Consider the following 21,490-nt stretch of genomic DNA (forward strand, 5'->3'; position numbering starts at 1 on the left):
TATTTCTGGCCACCACCAAGTCAAAAAATCTAAATGTAAAAAAAACAAAAAACAAACACATTTTGTTAACATCTAGTTGCTGCAACAAGCCTAGTCAGCATTTTCAACATAAATACAAACAATTCACAATTTCTTAGCTAAGCATAAATTAAAAATCATCATTACCTTTGATATTGCTAGATAACTACTTTTATTTTATGGATATTCTTAGTTGCCTTGTAGCCTAAATTTAAGACAGCAAGAAAGTGAATAAGGATTTTGAAGCTGACCATAAGATGATTAAAGACTTAAATAGTTGACTGAAGTTCTGACATTACCATAAATAACAGGCTCAGTGGATGAGTAAATCAGGCTCTGTGTTCTTGCATTTCAACATTTACATGCAAAGCTTCAAAACCAAAAACATACCTTTCTATAGAAAGAAAATTTATTCACATACTTTGTTGAATTATATGGTCACAATCAGAAACAAGTGCATATTCACATAGATGTATGACAAAAGTATATGGAGTATTCATGACAGCTAATTTTGAATATATTTAAGGATATTGAACATTGGCTGTACATGTACCTGTGTAAATTATTTTTAAAAAGATGCTACATTAGTTTATTCCTTTAAAACTAGGAACAACATTTGCAGAGGACTGACTATAAAGCAAAGAGGCGGTCTCTCACATATGGCGTCAACACCATGTGAAACATCTATCTTATAAAACAAATAAAAAACAGACTTTTGTAATCTCTTTTTACACAGTCTCATTATTTAAAATACCGCACAATGAAATGCTACAGCTAAAGATTACACACACATGGCCTCAGATAGTTCACCCAGCTTTTTACAAACATTATTCAGACAGAAAACAAAATGCATCTGGGATGTTTTTGTGCTTGTGTTTGGCAAGCATAAAAATAAAGACAGGATTTGATTTTAGATCATTGTTGTAGGGAAGCCCCCTGTCAAATCTGGAAAAAAAAAAAATACATATATATATATACTTTTATGTTACAAAGTGCTGCAAATTATGAGCCACAAAACATCAGTGTGAAAACCACCACAGTCCCATCAGTTGTATTTGCTCACATATTCAGTGTTTAATGGACACCAAACTGTTTCAGAACAGAAGCTTGACACTGATTCTACATTTTACACGTAAGGTTTTATTTCTCACTGAATTGGCCTTCCATACGCCTAAAAATAGTGCTTGCTTCAAGAGAAAACTCGCTCTCACCTGGTTGAATTCCTCACTGAGAAATTTTTGAGTCCAACACAGGTCTACAGCACTATGTGTACCACTCGTCATTTCAGGTCGAGTTGTTCAGTTTCAAGCAACAAAGGTTCCAATCCATTCTGCAGCTGTCCTTCACAGTTAGAAGCAGCAGTTCAAAGGTTGACTGAGACACATTTAACCCATTTGCTATCCTGTTTTCAGTTGAGAAAAGTCATTTAAGTTTGGTGCTGAGAAAAAAAACTCTTGCATATGTTTTCACTGATGGTACAACATATTGAGTTTCCAGCCACATAGAATAACTTCCCCAAAGGAAAAAAAAACAGACTCTTATTCACAGATTTATTCAATTTTCTCCCTCAGTCCGGACCAAGGTACTCTACGTTCTCTGCTGCTGGTATGTGTCCATTTGTGTGCGTCTTGAAAGTGGGAGTGAAATCCTGTTGGTAGTCTGGATTGTCCATGCTGTTCTGAGGCCTGTAGTTTTGACCGCCGATGGCCGTGTTGTTAGAGTTGAGGGGTAGGGCGGTGGAGGATGGGAGCTCATTGAGGTATTCAGGTCCGTTGGCTCTGTTCTTAAAGTAGTTCAGGTACTCTGACTCTGTATCATCTGAAGAGATGGTTGGAAGAAGGGTGCGAGGTGGACCTGAATGTTGGTAGACGTAATTTATCACATTGGAGACTCCATTCTGGTTCATGTATTCTGCAGAAAAAAAACAATTGGTATCGTTTATGATACATTTTATAGTTTTCCCTTTTTTTAGCTGAAATGACGATCAGTGGAAAGATATTTTCAGTGAGAAACAAAGGGATCTTATTAGATAAAGCATTAAGATGATGCTGCTTGTTGTCAGGGTACTGCACAAGCATGCTATTCCACTTTTGTCTTGTTAAAACAACAAACTTTAAAGTAAAGTATTTCCTTGAAGCTATAATGTGATAGATTAACATGAAGTAGTCCATAGTTGTGTGCAACTATGGACCATTTTTCTTTTATTACAAGCACACATCTTTTAGAGTACACCTCTATCAGTACATATCACATACAAATTGTGCATAAAAGATATATTTTTTTGCCTATACTTCATTCCATAATATATCGAGTTCACTCAGATTGGATGAAGAGTAACTGTGAACAGCAGTTTTTAAGTCTTGCAAGAGATTCTCCATTGGATTTAGGTTTGAACTTTGAGTCATTCAAAGATGTTCCTTTCTATTCATAAAAATAAAACTGCTAGATTTATTGAAAAATGATTTGCACATTGCTTTGTATTTTTCAATTTCTCTTTAATTAAAGTAAATGCAAAAAACAAAAGAGAGTAACATAAAAGGCATATCATAAAAGTAATTTTCAGTTCTTTATCCTCACCACTAGATGTCTCAGTTTTTGCTGTGTCAAACTAAAGGACATGGAGAAAACTCTGCAGAGAATCTACAGACATTGAGGAGGTTCACATTTAAAAGGCAAATACTCGCCTGGAGCCGGCAGGAAGGCCTGGTCCAAGAATTTGTCTGTGGGGTCAGGCATATATCGGAGAACCGTACTTCCGTCTCTGCTTGGGACTCCATTCTGAAAGAAAAGACATAGATTTTCAGTAATCTGACACAATTCCAATTGAAAAATAATGCAAACAGATAACACAAGGAAGTAAGCACAATTATTAAGGAATTTTAAGTTCAGTTTTTGCTTACCATTAAGCCATTTCTGTTTTTGCTCGTCCCTATGCTGCTATTAATGCTCTGAAACAGAAAATAATGAAATATCCAATTAATGTCTCATATAATGTATAAGAAAGTGGGAGTGAAATCCTGTTAGTAGTCTGAATGGACTACCTGTTGCTGGGATCAAAAATTGTTTGATCCCAACAATTTCATTTTGTATTTTATGTCTCCACTTGTAAACCATCACTTTGCTGTGAATTATTTTAAAGTCTCTCAGGGGCAGAAAGGTTCATGACAATTATGTGTTTTTACTTAAATTCTAAAAAGGCAAGCTAGCATTTTCAGGAAAACACAAAGATCAAACTAAAAATCCACAAAGCAGATTTACATAAATTCATCCGCCAAGCCTTGTTGTATCTGTCTGGACTGTAAACGCTTAAAAGGAAGCAAGAATGAAGACGGGAATGACAGGTGTGACAATGCAATTACTTTCAACAAGAAAAGGAAATTAAACAGCAGTGAAGCAGAAAAACATTTCTGCCTAACAGTGAGTGACATAACAAAAGAAGGCTCACACTGAGGTTTTACTACAGTCCTCCTGACTGTCTGCAAAGGTAATTGAGCTTGAAAGCTCACATGAACTGACTGGTGGCTGACAACAGTTCCGGGTAGAAGAGTCTGGCCCACTGATGGCCTACACAGAAGGTCCTTATCAATCAAAAAGCCATCTGGGAGGAAACGTGGGTGTGAGGCAGCTGGAGGACGCCGTGTGGGTGAGATCAGGCCAGGACAGCTGTCAGAGTGAGGGCGGCTGCTGCCAATTTGGGTCAATCCAGGTAACGTTGGCCACTTTTCCAGTTTTACTGGCTCCAGTTCCATGATTAGTTTAGATGCTCATGGTTTTTTTTTTTTATTGCTGACTTACGGTAAGCAGAAGATATTTTTATCCCCTTGAGATGAAAGATGACTTTTTCATTCTGACTTACAGAGTAGTGATTTCTGCAGAAATCTGATTTTTCCAAAAACACGGTGAAAATAGCTCTGTTAACGTTTCAATTTTAAACACTTGACCGCATCAAGCTACTACAAGACCATCCTAATCAAACATGTGTCTCAAACGTTCATCTACTCTTCATTAAACTTAACAAAAGAAGATCAAAGCAGATATTGTTAGTTGATATGTTTATAGATCAAAAAAGGTATATTTTTTTTTTACTTTTGAAGCATAAACTGAACAGGACAGAGAAAGAGTAAAAATGAGATTTCTTAGTGTTGGAACTGTTGATCGCCAATCTGAGATGTTAAATAATTGATTGATTGATTTGCTCATGTCTTATTTCTTCTTATTTTGATTAATCATGCAGATCAAATCAATAAATAGCTCATTTGAATTACTAACATCCAAATAAATGATCACAAATTCAAAGCAAATATGCTGAATGAGATGCACCAATCATGCTGGCGATGGAAAACATCTCCTTCATGTTTTTCATTGCTGGTACTGAATTCTAGTTTTCTTTCTTTGACCCGCCCATTCAGATTTCTGCTTCTATGTTATGTTTTCTTTCAAGATTTTAAAATATAAGAAAGGAAATGTGTGCTACTTGTGACTTAAGACATTGCAGTTTTGAATCAAAAAAGAAATGAGGGGAAAAAAATTACAATTATTCCAGGCCCCAGTGTTCATTTGAGCAGGTAATTATGATGAACCAGCTCATTACACTTCTTTTATTTAAATGTATTTAAAGGAAGAGCAGTATTAATGAATATCGGGTACATAATTATGAATCAAATGCACATAAATACGCAGTAGATTAGGGTCAGATTTTGTAAACAGTGCCATCTTGTGGAAGGCAAAGAATATTAAATTGATGTGCAGTGTTTTTGTTCAGGATCATTTACATTTCTTTAAAAACAATTTTCATATTGACTTGATGTCTATTTATAGTTAGCAGTTATCTTAAATAGGCAAAAAATTCACTTTGTACAAAAAGTTTTTTTTGTTGTATTTTTGCTCTCAACCAAATAAATATCCCAATTTACATTTTTTATATTTATTAAAGCCACATTTAAAGCACAGCATCAGGAACTATTAAAGAGTCCATCAATTTTATTAGGAGACCAATTTATATAAACAATACTTAAATGTGCTTAACTTTATTACCCTTTTATGTTAACAGATGTGTCCAAAAAAGCATGTTGCCAACTTTACTATGCATCAAGATGGACCCATGTACAAAATAAATAAAAAATAATCCAAAAATGCTGCAAAGAAAAGTACACGTTAAGGAACACCTTCAATTTTATTCACTATCATAAGGTTGAAGGTGAGATCTTCAGAGGAGCTGACCTAAATTATTTCTGAAAGATCTGCCACCAGTGCAGAGCTTGCGCAACATTTGGAGCGGTTTGGTGAATCTACCTGTACAATCTGGAAAAGACTTTTGGACCAAAGTGAGGCTGCAAAGAAAACACTTCTGTCCAAAAAAAATATCAAGCACAGCCTGAAACTGTGCAGGAATTACAAGTATGGACATTTGAGAATTGGCAGGGAGTTTGTTCATTTGATGGATCCTACTTGTGATTATTTTTGACACTTGGAAAACCATTTGTAGATAAAACTACCATGATTGTTGTTTGGTGCCAACAGTAAAAAATCCATGTGTGCAGCTGATTCTCATCCAATACACTGGGCTTATTCATATTTCTGTTTAAGAGCTCTGCCACAAATAAATCGGATCACGACGTCTTCTAAGAAACCTAAAACAATGCAACAGTTATCAGGGTATTTTCCAGCACAATGGAGCAAAATTCATAAGGCAAAAGTGTGGAAAGAACTTGTTTGAAGATAAGAACTTTGATATTTTGAACCTGAGAACAGAAAGGCCCCAGTTCTTAATGGTACTGGGAATCAGTTGTCTGTTTTCAAAGAACTTGGAGCTACAATACATCATTTATGGCACTACTAAACCTTTCATCCATGTCAGTAATTGCTTTACTTCATATAAGAATAGCATGTTCTTTTCAAAGTAAAAAATAATTGCAAAATTAAGCAGTAATGTGGCCACATATTTCTCAAATATCAGAGCGAATTTGGGAGAAATATTTCAATTGGATTTGCTTTTGAGAATATATATCCTTTTAGTAAATATGAATGTTACTTTTATGAAAGAGAAATAACTTCAAAACTTGTCACTGCATTTTGCACATGGATGAACATACCGTGGAGTGAAGCAACGGGGTGTAGGAGGTGCTTGGGCTGCTGAAGAAGCTGTGCTGTGGCACCAAGTATTCTTCTGCATCTACACCATAATCCAGGTCCCCCCCACTGATCAGGCTGCGGTAAAATTTGGTGTCCGTTGGACTCGGCAGATGCATGCGGTCATCGCCCTGAAAAAGAAATATGACTTAGTTGCTCTAACACACCAGTAAAGTCCTTCAGCGGCCTTACAGCAAATCTGGGAGGTAAGGTACATTTTTACCTGAATGACAAGATAGCGGGGTGGATCTCGAGCCATCTTCGTGAACTCGGCTATTAGTTCTCGAAAATGAGGCCGGCTGTCTGCATCAATCATCCAACCTGTGCAGACACATTCGTAAAGATAATTAATGTTATACTTTTAAGCATAACGGTTTGAAGTTGGAAAAAATCCAACTTATTGATTACCCGGGTCAACAAAAACGCAAGTATGTAACTGCAATGTTGTAATGCTTTCTTTTTCACGTTACAAACACAAGAATCGATATATTTTAACAGCACATTATGTCAAAGACTAACACACAGTATTGTATAATGTTAGGAATAATCTGAAATCTGAAAGCCATTGGTTTCTGATTTTTATTTGTAAAAATATTAGAAAACAATGTCATTTTTCATCCTCTTCAAATGTATGCACTACTTGGTGTTTATCCATCATATAAATAAAATGCATGCATTCTTCTGCTTGTAATATGAAAAGGATTACTTTTTTAAAGTTATGTAAATAGAACCTCAAGAGGAAGTGCTTACATTTCACCATGATCATGTAGACATCTATGGTACAGATTGGTGGTTGAGGGAGGCGCTCTCCTTTCTCCAGGATTCCGGCTATTTCACTGGCTGGAATCCCATCATATGGTTTGGTCCCGAACGTCATCAGTTCCCAGACGGTTACACCTACGACACAGACGCGAGAAGCAGTTGGTAAATGTTAGGGCAATGAGCTGTCATTCACTTTTGTTTTTGCCCCCAATAAAGGAGAAGAAACAGAAGTTGACAGGATGTACGCTCCTCAAATATCAGATGCTATCAAAACATGGACAAATTGGCTCCACATGCAGGAGTGGGAGTTGACAGGATGCATTGCAGGGCTGGAGGAACCAAAAGAGGGGGAAGAAAGGAGGAAAGGAAGTCGATCACTTCTGCCAGAGTCTGCTGATGTTTTTGCCAGATTGAGCGGGAGGTGCGATCAAACCCTCAGGAAAGGAAATGTTGGAAGAAGGCCTGCTCTAAAAAAGCCTTGCTGTGTTTGGTTTCACTGTGTGTGTATGGAGGCATTTCTCTGTATGTTCAGTCCTGAAGTGAAGGAATGATCTGAGTGGGATGAAATAACGATTTTCTCTGACGTAAAATCATCCATCTGAACCTGATGATGTGTGTGTAATACCTGTTTCAGATGCTGGAAAGAAATATTCCCTTTTTATTGTGTTCTAAAATGTTTAACAGCTTCAAAAGCTCAAGAGTCAACATCCAGTGTGAAATAGAATCTGCTCTATGCTTTCTTTGCTGCTAAAACACTTTATTCAAACAATGTTTTTCAGTGAGCCTGTCATTAATACTCAGGAGAAGCACACAGGCTCAGTTGTTTAAGCTATTCAAAGCTCAATCTGGGGCACTTGAAGTGTTTGCTTTAAATACAGAGCATTAGTCTTACCGTAGCTCCAGACATCGCTCTGATGAGTGTAAGTTCTGTTCAGGATTGATTCAAGAGCCATCCATTTTATCGGTACCTAAAGAACAAAAATGGGTAAAAAGCATAAGATTATCTAAAAAGCTCTGGAACCTGTTTTATGAGTTAAATCATGAATGCCATGAAATGGGGCTTCGTCCAGCTAATAATTACTTAACCAGTCGTGTAGCCCAAAACTGTGCACAGCATTGAACTTTCAATTAAAGCTGGTCAGTTTCAAGCAACAAAGATTCCAATCCACTACACTTCAATCACTTATCAAACCAATACAAACAGGAACTATAAAATGGGAGCATTTGAAATGACACATACTTTGAAGACGTGACAAGACCTGGATGTTTCACCAAATTCCTTGATTTATTTTCAAAACTAAACCCAAATAAAAAGATTGTTTTAGATATGGCAGCATATGTAGCAAATAAAAAATTAAAGAAAGTGAATAATTTATAAACAGTTTCCACTGTAAGAAAGCTTTTAGAGCCAGTTTGCCAGATATTTAACAATGAATGAAGTGAATGAGGTTATTTGTAAGTTTCAGTAAACCTAACTCTGGCTCTAGAGGTCAAAAGTCTCAAAGGAAGTTCAACATAGGACAAGTATTTGGATGCAACTTTAACTTTATGCTTCTCTTAAAAAACCCTAAATGAGTTTAACAGATTTTGGAAGATGTTGACTGGATAATCGGATTTTGCTTTCAATAATTTACAGTTTTTCTTAATTTATCTGTAAGTATAATGGTGCTATGAGATCTTCAAAAAATACATTTTACAAAAGAGAAAAAGTGCCAAGAAGATTTTCCTGAGTCACAACTAAAGTGCAAAAGTACACAAAAAAATTACAGTTTGCATTTTAATATGAATGTCATGATGTCCTTCAAGTCAGAGGAGGTTACTAAAAAAGAACGGACAAGAAAAAGAGTCCGTGAAAATGTTAAAAATTGTTCTGAATACACATTCTAGATTGATAGAATAATCACGTTTATCTAGTTGCAAAATATACCAATGAATCAATCCTAATTTTGTATTAAATATAATCATGTTTCAAAACTTTTAGTCTGTAGTGTATGAGTATTTGAAAGTACTTTGTATTCTTGCATTCCTGATATTGTGTAGATATCTTTTTTTTTTTTTACATTATCATTTAAATTTTCTCAAAAGCATGCACATGAAAAGGTTTAATAACTTTGATAAAATTAAAATGATTAACATGGTGCCATCGATGGCCCAATCCCATCATAATAAAAAACAACAACAAAAATAACAGACTGCGCCTTTAAGACCTAACCGACCTTTCCTCCATCTGCATGGTATTCTTTCTCATCTGCGTTGAGGAGTTTGGCCAGCCCAAAGTCAGTGATCTTGACATGATGAGGAGTCTTGACCAGGACGTTTCTGGCTGCTAAGTCACGGTGCACTAGGTGGCGCTCCTCTAGGTAGTTCATTCCCTTTAATCAAACAAGGAGTGAACTAAGGCATGAGAGCAGATCTTTTAACAAAAGTTCAATGTGGTGGGTGAAGCATTGTTTTATATAAATAGCAAAAAGTAAAATAAAAAGTGATTCGCTCACCTTGGCTATCTGAACACACCAGTTGAGCAGGTGCTGGGAGCCAATATTGTCCTTTTTTTCTTTGACGTAGTCCAGCAGGCAGCCGTACGGCATCAGCTGGGTTATGAGTTGAACCGTCGAGGTGAGGCAGATACCCAGCAGACGGCACACATGGGGGTGTTCCACACTGGCCATCACATAAGCTTCCTATAATGCACATGAACATATTGCATGTTGTAGCTGATTTTTAGGATTGAAACAACACTGTAAAAACACAGCAAAAAGAATTATGTGTCTTGAAGGCCAATTCGCAGAACCCCTGGTAGAAATGTACATGTTTATCCAAGCAACTGATAGCTTGAGAAACATCTGTGGGATACAGAGTGTTGGGGGATAAGTCTCTTAGCAGCGGTCACACACAGCCTGCTCCATTTTATTGCCTGAGAGTGGAAACTCTCAGTCATCATACCAGAAAAGCTGCTTTAGAAAAAAAAAAAAGGATAGCCAGCACAAAAAAAAAGAAAAAAAATGGCTTCTGCTTCTCGCATGGAGACGTGAGCAAACAGTACTTTAAACTAAGCTTTACTTGGTATGTTCCCTGTCACTGCTGAAATAATTGCAGGCCAAATATTTTCTTCATGCTTATTACTGCGTGTCAGTGCTGTTCAGTAAATAAACCCCTTGCATGGAGCTTTGTTATTTTGACAGCAAGATATAAAAGGAGGCTTCAAAGATCTTAATCGTTTTTTTCTCCATGCCCCAGAGTTAGGCTTTGATGTGAATTCATGTACATGGCAGGATTTATGCACAAGGAAAACCCAGCAGCATGACCACATAACACAAGATTTGAGACACTGATTTTTCTGTTTGTAAAGGTGAACTAGAACAGCCTGCGGCTTCGAAGCTGCATTTCATTTCCGAGCACCTCATCTTCTTAATTACACACCAACGCCTATATGTTGCCCTCCAATGAATGAATCCTATTTCGCAAAACTCCACAAGAGACTCTGTGTGTAATGTGACACACTTTATTGCAAAGAAAACAAGCCCTCGTTAGCTTAAAAAGATTGTCTGGGTTTGCTATTAACTCCCAGATAAATTGAAGTTCTTCTGGCAATCAGCTGACAGCGGCTCACAGCAATAAATAAAAGCCTAACCTTATCCTTTTTTTTTTTACATGACACAAAAACATTTTGATATTTCCTTTCACTTTCATTTTCAATTAAAAACTCAGGCACAACCAAAGTAGATGAGGAAAATACCACATTTAGTGAATGTCTCTTATCCCAAGCACCTCCTTCAACTTGAAGACCACAGTCCCCCAGCCCCGCAGAAAAAATGAGAGAACCTACATCCAAGATCTCTTGATTGGCTTTTGGTGATGTGGCCTCTCTCAGAACCTTGATAGCCACTGGGATCTTCACATCCTCTCCTTCTGGGACCCAAAGACCCTGTAAGAACACAGTGTTTCTGTTGTATCATTTTCTATGCTTGAAATGTCAAGAGACACAGGAATATTATACAATGTACAAAGTGATTATAAAGATTTGTGTACATGCCACATTTAATAGCTTTCTTATCAACAGTTTTCAGTTTTGTTTGCAATATTTTGGAAATTTTAACTTACTTATTTACTTTTTAATCACAACAACCCACAAACTGTTTAGCAAAGCTCATATTATGGAGTCATAACACGCAAACTGATATATACAACCAACAGAAATATTTTGTCATTCCCCACACAATTATGGGTAGACTCTTTTGATAGTTGTCCAGCAGACCTTCACTGACCAACTATTAGGAGAGGAGGCCACAAAAGCTCATTGACAAAGAATCAGACTATACACATAGGGTTGAATTTAGAAAGTTGACTGGAAGAATAAAGTGTGGCAGGAAGAAGGTGCTCATTTTGTGATGTTTTGGGGAACTGAGCCACTTGCTGTTGTAGATCCAATGTGTTTTATTAAACAGCACAGCCATCACCTGAAGCTTTCCTCAACTCTCTTTATTAAAATATCTTCATTGGTCTCTTCAGAAATATTCTAAAATTTAGAATTTTGAACCTTCAGTAGCTGTAAGCCATAATCATCAAAACAATCTGAAATAAAAGCTTGAAATATCCCTTTGTAGATATAAAACCCAGACTCTTTCCCAGTTTCCCATTTACAGAGGCATTACTGAAATAAATTAACTCTTCATTGACGTTCTAATCAGTCCTACAAACACCGAAATACACACTTGCACACTGTATTTGACTTATCTGTCCTCTATTAGAAGATTTACCTCTTAATTAAGGATGGAAATAAACAGACAGTCCAAAGTGCAGATTTTTGTGTCCTAAATACAAATCCCCAAATGTGATTAGAGCAACGGCTTTGACAGAAGCAATGAAGCCAGTCATGCATGATGTAGCAAGTTAAAAATGTGTTGTAATTGAAAAATCGAAAACACATGTAGATCTGTGAAAAGTCAGCATGACGGAGCAACAGAGTTTCAAAACTGCTCAGCACTTGAGTTTCTATTTTACAATAAGCCATTATGCAAGCCAAACCTGTAATTACCTTGTAAACTGTACCGAAGGCTCCTGATCCCAGCACTTTAATTTTCTTAAACTCTGGCTCCTTCAGTATCCGCAGCAGAGCTTGGTTTGGTGCCTGTCCACTTGGAGTGAGAGGTTCAACTAGCTGCATGGAAGGAGAGGGACTCATAAAAACATGACCAGAAAAAAAAAAAAAAAACGCTGTGAATTTGTGCTTTGAGCTTAAGCTGTCTCTCCTTACCGCTCTCTCCTGGAGCAGTCTGCGCATTGTCCTCTTTCTCTTGATGTGGCGGCGGCGTAGGAACACAAAGACAGAGAGGCCTGCGATCAGAACTGCCAGCAGTCCACCAACAACCCCAGCTGCAATTATGGAGAGACCTGAAGGCCTTCCAGAAATATATATAAAAATATGTAAGTATATAAACATAAAGAACACTAACATACCTGAAGACACAAGAGAGAAGAAAAAGTAGATAAACTGAACCAGAAAAACCGATACAAATATGTTTTATACAGATGGGAATGAATTTATTGGCCTGCTGAAAAAACAACATCAAAATTAACTATTCTTTTATTGCAGTACAATAATTTCATATTGACTTTGTTTGAAAATTTTTTCCAGGCGTATAATTACTAAAGCTAAGCTGAAAATGCGTTATCTTCAGCAGATTTATGCTCCAAAAGAAAACACTAAATCAACATTGAAATATTCACCAGACACAAAGTCACCCTTCTTCCACGGCCATCTCAGTCCAGAGGCCTGAGTCTAATTGAAAACCTTTGTGGTGAGCTGAAAAGACCATTCCAATGCCTATTCTTTTGACTCCGGATTGGGTTTGCGTGTACTTACAAAAATTGGTCTGTTCTTGTCTCTTTACAGTATTTCTTTTGGCTTGAAATTATAGCACTGACTCAGTCACCACAAAAGCTTAGTTTGTCTTGCATTGCACGAATTGTGTGCTCATGGTTTTCCTGCTGCTTCTCAAAGTAGCTTCAGTTTAATGTCCAGCACCTTGAGCACAGTTCCTGTGACAATCTGCACACAGGTAGCAAGGGTTGTATTTTTGGCAGACAACAGCTTTTTCCATGCAGCTTTTCCATGAACACCATTGTTGCTCAGTGTTCACAAGATGACGCCCTTAAATCTTAGCCAATGTGGGAAAGGACTGCTCAGTTTCTTAGAAGTTATACTGGGTTTTTTATGACGTGACCGATAGTCGTTGGTCAACCAGTTCTGGTCAGAGTAACAATGATCTCGAGTTTCCCCACATTTGTACACAACCTGTCTGACTGCGGATTGTTAGAGTCCAAACAGATCCCAGAGATAAATTAGTAACATTTTCCAGCCTGATGAGGATTGACTACTTCTTTTTTGGTGGTCTTCAGAGATCTGCTTTGTTTGAGTCATAGTACAAAATCAATCAACTTCTTTTTGAAAGTCAAAACTTTGATAAATTAAATGTGGTGGATAAAAAAAATCTTTGTCATTCTAACAAGGTTACTGAACAAATGTTATATAAAAATTCAATACACTTTACAAACTCAGTTCTTTGGAGTTTAACCTCCTTTAAGTTAATTTCAGATTATAAAATATTTAAGTTTCCTTAATTATTGCAGATAGGAAGGAAGGAATGAAAGGAGGAGGAAAGGAAAGAAGAAACAAAGGGCAGAAAGAAGGAGAGAAGGTACAAAGGAACACATGAAAGAAAAAAGGAAATAAGGATGAAAGGAAGAAAAGAAGGAAAAAACATGAGAATGGAACAAAGGAACATGAGGAAAAATGAAAACAAAGAAGAAAAAAAGGGGTTGAGGAAGTATAGAAATATATGGGGAAGGTAAATGGAATAAAGGACAACATTTTGCTACTGGAAAAAAAAAGTATTCAGATTGCATAGTTCTCCATACTTTGTTCAAGAACCTTTTCCTACTGATTGAAAACACCTAACTAATTCTTACTAAAAGAGTTCAAATTAATCAAGTTAGTTTTTTTTAAAAATGAGTTCATTGCGTTTCCATTTGTTCTACACCACACTTACACAGTAACATTCAACTGTGAATGGCTCAAACACATTCAGTCAAATGTAAGCTCACCTTTCACCTTGGCAACCTTCGGGACCTGGTCCCACACACCTGAAGACACAACAAGTCTAATGAAAATATGGTCCATAAACACAACAACATGAAGTTAAACCAGGCTTTGCAGGCGGTAACCATCAAAAACGTATGACTGTTGCTACACGTTCCTAGTGTTCTTTACTTCTGCCAGCAAAAATATTTAACATAGACTAAATATTCTGAATGGATTCATAAATCACTCAGTTCAGCTGGGAACTATTTATTTCCACATTTCCAAGCTATTGAAATGTTTTAGAAATATATCAGTTTCTTCTTTCTTTACAAGACACACAAAAGACCCAGTAACATGACTGCTCTCAGTGGTCTGAAGGTATGTCAGACCCATTTTCCTTCTCACTCATCCATAGTACCACCAAGGCTCAGTGTTGATTGTATATCACAGGGAACATTTGGCTCGCTTTCATTTCAGATTTGTATCGGTATGGTTTTGCTCCACAAAGGACTACAGACCACTAAAATTAAACACTGCAGCTAGAGAATAAATAAATACAATAAAAAAGGGAAACCAATGGAGACTTCAAATGAAGAGGGCAACAATATCTGGAAAAACATACCAACATACTCGTCTGTTTTTTTCATTTTGTCTCCAATAAAATCTCCTGACTTCTGTAAACTTAGCTGACCTAGCCTTTCAGATTCATGCCATTGTTCCACCAAACAAACATTTTCAACTCAGAAACGTAATGTTCAGCTCTCGGGTATCAACCGTGTTTACCCCTTGGTGCAGTTCTTGTGGCACAGCTGGCACACTCGTTTCTCATCTACGTATTTCCACACCAAGGTGTCACCCTCTCCCGGCACGCCTTGGGGACAACGGGGCACACAGTACAGTCCATCCTGAAAGTTGGCACACTTTGTACAGTTTCCAGGACCCTGGAAGAAAAAAATACAACAACACACTTTTCATGTTTACTAACTCTAATGACAATTGCTGCAAATATTATACTGTCAAATATTACAATGATAATTCTTCAAAGGAAACTGCATTTATCATCCTAATAAATGTGGAAAATGTTTGCAAAAATCCACTCTCCTTGAAACAAAATAAAAAATGGTTCAGAGATTTTTTTAAAAAACATTTTTTTTATATCTGATAACCCTAAAAAATCAAGCAAGCAACATGGTGTTGGCAGGATCATGATGTAGGGAGGCTTTTTAGCATATATTGGCCTGAGTTCATACAAAGAAGGATCGAGTTAAACACAGAGCAGTCCTGGAGGAAAATCTTGCAGGTGTAGCAAGCAGACACCAGACAGAGGCAGTGCTATAAAGGAATAGATTAGATCAAAACAGATTCTTATGTTAGAATGGCCCAGTAATGCAGTGCATGGCCAAATAAAAATACATTTGGGCTGTAGTTCATGTAATGGATTTATTTACATTAATCCCACTTAATACTTTTGGTATTAAGTGGTGATGACAAATTGCTTTGTTGTGTTGAATTAACTTAGAAGTTACAGATTTTTAACTTCAAGGAAGTTTTTACTTAGATTTTATTTGAAACAATTAAGTTCAATGTCATGTTTGTATCCTACGTCTGACATCATGACGCAAGCTTCACCAGGGACAGATTCTGTACCAGAGTGCTGTGGTGGTGCAGAACAGAGCACAACCCACATAAGGAAACCTTAATCCTCGACAAGTGTCACAGGTTCGATTCTCGTACTGATGGCCTTTGCTGCATGTCTTCCCCCTCTGTCATTACCCACTTTCCTGTCTAACTACTGTCAAATAAAGGCAATCTAAGCCAAAATACCTTAAAAAAGATCCTTTATTAGTTTACTTATTTATTGGATGTATACTAAATGATTTGAGTATGACTGACTTAAATTTGTCAAGTTAAACCAATTTAATCAATTAAGTTAGATAAACTTAATTTAATTAATTGTTACCAATTGAAGAAATTCAGTTAAGTTGGTTCAACTATTTTCTTTGTAGTTCTATTTTCAGTGTAGAGAAACACCCTCCAAAAAAACCAAAAAAACAAAATCAATGTTCACTGATGCTCTCAATACAGACAGAGAGGCTGAGAGAAGAAATGAACTTAAGAAAAAAGAATTGGCCAAAAGATCAAGTTTCTAGATGTTCAAAGCTAGAGACTTACAGTACTCCAAAAGACTTGCAGCTGTAATTGCAGCAAAATTTCGTTCCACAAGCTACCGCCTCAAATGGATGCCAGTGCCATGTATAATTTTTCTTCCACTTCACAATTATAAGCTACTTTGCAGTGTCAAATAAAATCCAAGTAAAACATACTGAAGACTGTGGCTGTAATGTGAGAAAACGTGAAAAACTTCCAGAGGTGTGGATAATTTTCCAAGGAACTGTGTTTATCTTCTGCACAGGATTGCAGTATCTTAACATTTTAATACCACAGGTGAGCATCTTTACTCAGTCAGCATTTCTGTTGTTGACAATGATGGCATACATTTCCCCTGTTATATTTTTAAAAAAGTAGAGGCCTAAACTTGTTTTAATCAAAATACAGGATTATGCGCATAAAAAAGCAAACAGTTAGCCAACTTCATCTCACAGTCACACCCCTCCTTCAAACACAACATGTCTTGCGGCTGCCCTGCAGGATGATCTGCTAAAGCTGCCGCTGATGGAGAAATCGCTGACACTTCTGGAAGGGATTTCATGCAGCATTAATGTTAAGATGTTCATCAATTATGTTCACAAATGTGCTAAGCGTGAGTGTCTTTTCTTTAACTGCACAAAATATACGTACCGGCGCCTGACAAGTTGCTGTCCCGTTCATGCGTAGACACTCAGGGTCACACTCCATGCAACTTTTATTCATGACCGCCTCCCGTGGCTCGCTGCAAAACAATTTAACAAAATTAACAAAGTTGACAGACTGCTGCTGCAGGGCAGCTTCAATTTAAACAGCTTCATTTGATCTGCTTTTTGCAGGGCCAAGTTAAACTGTAAGCATGTCAAGATTCAATGTTTGACAAATATCTCCAAAGATAAACAGATGTGAGTGCTATGTGCCATTTTTCCAACAATGTTTGTCTTACATCTTCTAGAGATTTAACTTCAGAAATACCCTGGATCTTCAGCTTTCTTTCAATAATCCTCTAATTTATCTAATGACATAGTCTGGAAATACTCATGGTATGACAACAGACTTTGAAGAAATTAACTATCTCGCACTGAGATCTGATGTTTCAGACTGTTTGTTTGTCTGAAATAGAGGACAGCAGATTTCAATGCTTAAAAAGGAATCAAGCCCAGATTCTTCCCTTACCCCTCCAGGATGTTGCAGAAGTCAACACAACTCCCGCCGCGGCTGTAGTCACGGCAGGCGAAACACATGTCCGGGCCTAGGCCCCAGCAGCCGTCTGCTGTACACTTCCTGTCACAGGTCTTATTCCTCAGGACTAAAACCAGATGTAAAATATTAAACAGAGTTCTTGATAATTGCCCCAGTTTTGAAATTTGTTGGGTCATTGCAAAATTAAATGCCTGAAAAGCAACGGAAATCTCACCACAAATGGTAGCATTTGCATTTTCATTGACTGTTGCAGTTTGGCCTCCTGATTTGAAGAACCTTTTCCAGTAGCTGTCATCCATGTAGCAAAGGTTGTGATTTTTGATAATGACCACGTCTCCGTCGCTGATCTCCTTTAGTGACCGAAAGCCAAGGTAGTCGATATCGAGCAGTGTCACAACCAAGCTGCGGCTACCACTACCCAAAATATAAGTGCAAGAAAAGGATGAAATAAAAATGACATCTTCTGATAATTTCTTATAGTACATGAAATTCCAAGTGCTAGTCCTTTAAGGTTTTTGTAGAGATGAAGAGTCCACTGGGATAAGAAATTTAACAGGTTTAGCACATAGGAAAGGAGGCAAGGTCTCATAATTCTCTGAATGACTGATAATCTAAAACAACAGCTGTAATAAACAAATTTCACCATCTTGATAAAGTAGCAGGGGATTCATGGTAGTCTTTACAACAAACATACCGCTTTGTTCTTCCTCGAATGATTTCTAGATTTTCAAAAGGCGAGAGTGAGTTCATGCTCTTCGGCCAATCTTGAATCCACAGGTGTCCTGAAGGGACAGATGATTTGTTAATTATGAAGGCGTCCAAGGTTCATCAAGTATGTCATGTATTAGTCACATCTTATATAATCTTACCTGTAATTTCCTTAACCGTTTTAAACACATCCAGCTGAGCTGGCTCCATCTTTGGCGTTTTGGTATAGGGATCACTTAAAAACAACAACAACAACAACACATTAAAATGGTCAGGAGAACAAATGTTGAGATCAAATGTCAGAGGAGGGTCAGATCTTACCCATGAATTGATGTTCTAAGGATAGTAATGTCACCAGTGATTTTAGTGCAGTTTTTAAAGGAGCCGATGTTGGTGGCATTGACAGATAGTATGTAAGTCAGGTCTCCATACCCAAGTCCATTACACACTGTGGAACAATTAAAAAAGCAAATAATGTGTTGAAATTACCATTATTTCCATAAAGAAAAACTAGCAGAGATATTTAAAAGCCCCAAAATACAAATCACATAAGACATTATTTTCCAACATTTGTTATAATAACTGGATATGAATCTGGTAAACTGAGATGTCAGTTGATGGAGATCCAGTCAGAACGACAACATTGATGTACAGTATGCTCCAGACATATAAAAATTTAAACATGCCACTTTTGTTATTATTTTCTGTTTTAATAATAACAATAATAATTGATCAAATGTATGAAGTGCTTTGAAGGACACTCAAAGTATATTGGCCATACATCTAATATAAGAGTATAAAACTTAGTTATACTTAGTCATAAATTATTTCTAATTACATTATTATACAAGTCAGCTTTAGCTGAAAAAATGAAATCACTAAAACTATAAAATGTTTAGTAATACATGCAAATACATGTTTTTTAGAAGCATTAGTGACTATACCACAGTCATTGCTGCATTTTTGTCAGAAACATTTCTTCATTTGCATAGTAAAAGCTTAACGTCGAACCTTTTGGGCACAGTCCGTTACACTTGGCACACTTCCTGATACCTCCTTCTTCCACTTCATATGTGTTACCGCTGCATGTCCGCACACACGCACCATGATCGGTCACAACATAATTATCTGGAACAATTGAAAAATAGAGCTATTCAGGCCAACACTATCACATTTATCAAACACAGTCAGACTATTAGAAAAAAAGACAGAAAACATAAATATTCTGTAGATGATTTTCAGGAGCAGCAACCGCATAGCTGGAGGTACATCTAGTAGGTCACATGGACTGAATCATGCATTAAGTTAAACTTCTAAAAGATGGGATGTTGCATTAACACACTCTGAAGCACAATAGTTTTCTTTCTTGTTTCTATAGTTTATTATTAAACTTGAACAAGCTCACCTTTTAATGTCTAACAAACCTCAAGGACAACTTGAGCAAATGTTTAGTATTGCACAACATGCAAAATATTTCTTATCACATATAATGTGTATTACACATGCAACCCGCTAATTCTATTTGCAGTATGTATCCATGTCAGCGCAGATGCAAACTTTTTTGTTAGGGTAAACAGAGTGCAAGACTTTATGTCTGTTATTTCTTAAGACTGTGGTTTGCAACAGTGTTTTCCAACTCTGGTCCTGAAGGTGCATCACCCTCCGTGTTATAGGTTGTTTTCACATCTGATAGTCCAGTATATTCGGTTCGATTAGGGACCAAAATTCTAACATGTTACATTTTCAGCTGCTGTGGTTCACTTTCACACTGCGCTGTGTCAAATGACTCAACTTAGTTGAAAAACCTGTTGCCACCCTCACCTGTGGTGGTGTTTCACAGAGAACTACTGAAGGAAAAGACAAAAAAAACTTAATTCTTCACAAAATGTAAGCAAAAATGGAGTGGCGTCAGAAATTGATTTTAATACAGAGATGCTATGTTGTGACCTTGTTACGGCCTGCACAATAATAGGGATTTACTGCTGATTTCACCAGTTGTCCAGCAGACAGTACCTGACACCCTCCACAAGGACAGTAAGCCAGAAAAGGTTGTTGTTAAAGAAGATGCTTGATTACATAGTGTTTTGTCTAAGAAAATGTATGCAAAGTGAAGATGAAGGAAACAGTGTGGTAAAATAAAATGCAACAGGGATAGCCACAGCAAGCGTGAACTGGTCCTGGAATCAATAACTTTTGTTGGACTTGTGTAATTTAGTAGCCTGGTAAAAGTCATGCCCTTGTTCTATGATTTGCTTCATACAGATAGTCTGCTGAAGTTTTTAAATTGTAACCAAATGTTAATGCTTGGCCATGACATAAGAGATGTGCTGCATCTGCATCTGCACCAACTATAACGTTTACGGGAAATTGGGTGCACTCTAAACAACCATTCCCCACTGCGAAGAGAGATATCCCGAGCTGAACGAGGCAACGCTTAATATTAATTCAATATTTGGAAACATGGCCAACATGGACTTCGTTCACTTCCTCCGCTGCCATTGCGAACAGACTACAACTCTAAAACAGCACAGTCATCGTTCACAACTTCTCCTTCTTTTGGCCCAGTTGAAATTCCACCAGAGAATCAAGCTCAATGGGAGAAATCCCAGACAGAGCAGTGAAGGTAGATGGGAATTGAGCAGAATTTCACTGGAAGCCAGTGGCCAGGCTAGTAATATACACATTTTCTGAAAAAGTTAATTTTGGGTTGCTAAGTGATAATTATCCCCATTAAACATTTTAATTATACTTTATAGACATGGATGGATGTATTGATGGATGGATTTACAACAAGAAAACAAAATGAAAACTATATTCTTACGTGGGCAGTTTTTCACGCAGGTGGCACCAAAGTTGTACTTTCCTTGGGGGTTAGGGACCAGCTGGTGTAGGTTGGGATCATAGCGCATAAGGCCAGGGCAGGAGTCCTTACAAACCCCGTCATCCTGGAAGTCCCGACAGGCCTGCAGCACAAACAACAGTCATCTAGTGCAGCGGGACCAAAACAGAGCCCCTTCCTAATGATAACACTGCATTCCTCTATCATAGCCTTGGCTTAATTCTCAAAGCTGTACAGAGCGAGTGTGCAGACACTGGTACCCAAGGCCCTGCCAAATAAAAGATTTAATCAGCAGTTATGAGTCTCTCTGGTATTAAAACAAAAACATTTCCAATCATAAAAGCAGAGGTTGCTAAGACAGGACTAAGTTTTAAATAGAGTTCTCAGCCAGATTGAATAGAACTATATGAAATATTGAGTGTATTCATTAGTTGTGTTCTTTATCTCACCAGGCAGTCAGCAGCTGTGGGCCCTGTGCATCCTGCTGCACAGTGCTCATTGCAACAGTCGCTTGGTGAAGGTCCTTTGCACCTCTTTGAGCACTGCTGTGCACAGTTCAGCTTGGTCACTGGAGATGACACAGGTACAAACACAGTGGGTTTATG

At 37.3% G+C, this 21,490-nt stretch overlaps 1 protein-coding gene across 1 annotated transcript in view; it reads right to left on the reverse strand.

Moving 5' to 3' along the window:
• Positions 1-405: 405 nt before the first annotated feature.
• Positions 406-21,490, reverse strand: part of egfra (epidermal growth factor receptor a (erythroblastic leukemia viral (v-erb-b) oncogene homolog, avian)) — a 43,486-nt gene continuing 22,401 nt past the window's right edge. The window contains exons 6-28 of the mRNA XM_032565731.1: positions 21,335-21,453; positions 20,868-21,009; positions 19,058-19,174; positions 18,368-18,494; positions 18,208-18,281; positions 18,033-18,120; positions 17,553-17,752; positions 17,312-17,444; positions 16,790-16,880; positions 14,774-14,931; positions 14,014-14,052; positions 12,164-12,308; positions 11,945-12,067; positions 10,736-10,834; positions 9,405-9,590; positions 9,126-9,281; positions 7,802-7,877; positions 6,898-7,044; positions 6,371-6,468; positions 6,111-6,278; positions 2,919-2,966; positions 2,703-2,796; positions 406-1,929 (exon numbers count right to left, since the gene is read on the reverse strand). Of these exons, the coding sequence (XP_032421622.1) occupies positions 1,586-1,929; positions 2,703-2,796; positions 2,919-2,966; positions 6,111-6,278; positions 6,371-6,468; positions 6,898-7,044; positions 7,802-7,877; positions 9,126-9,281; positions 9,405-9,590; positions 10,736-10,834; positions 11,945-12,067; positions 12,164-12,308; positions 14,014-14,052; positions 14,774-14,931; positions 16,790-16,880; positions 17,312-17,444; positions 17,553-17,752; positions 18,033-18,120; positions 18,208-18,281; positions 18,368-18,494; positions 19,058-19,174; positions 20,868-21,009; positions 21,335-21,453 (2,972 nt within the window). The 3' untranslated portion in view covers positions 406-1,585. The remainder of the gene's footprint in view (positions 1,930-2,702; positions 2,797-2,918; positions 2,967-6,110; positions 6,279-6,370; positions 6,469-6,897; positions 7,045-7,801; positions 7,878-9,125; positions 9,282-9,404; positions 9,591-10,735; positions 10,835-11,944; positions 12,068-12,163; positions 12,309-14,013; positions 14,053-14,773; positions 14,932-16,789; positions 16,881-17,311; positions 17,445-17,552; positions 17,753-18,032; positions 18,121-18,207; positions 18,282-18,367; positions 18,495-19,057; positions 19,175-20,867; positions 21,010-21,334; positions 21,454-21,490) is intronic.

The sequence above is a fragment of the Xiphophorus hellerii genome, chromosome 6, assembly GCF_003331165.1.
Source record: "Xiphophorus hellerii strain 12219 chromosome 6, Xiphophorus_hellerii-4.1, whole genome shotgun sequence".
Taxonomy (NCBI): Eukaryota; Metazoa; Chordata; class Actinopteri; order Cyprinodontiformes; family Poeciliidae; genus Xiphophorus; species Xiphophorus hellerii.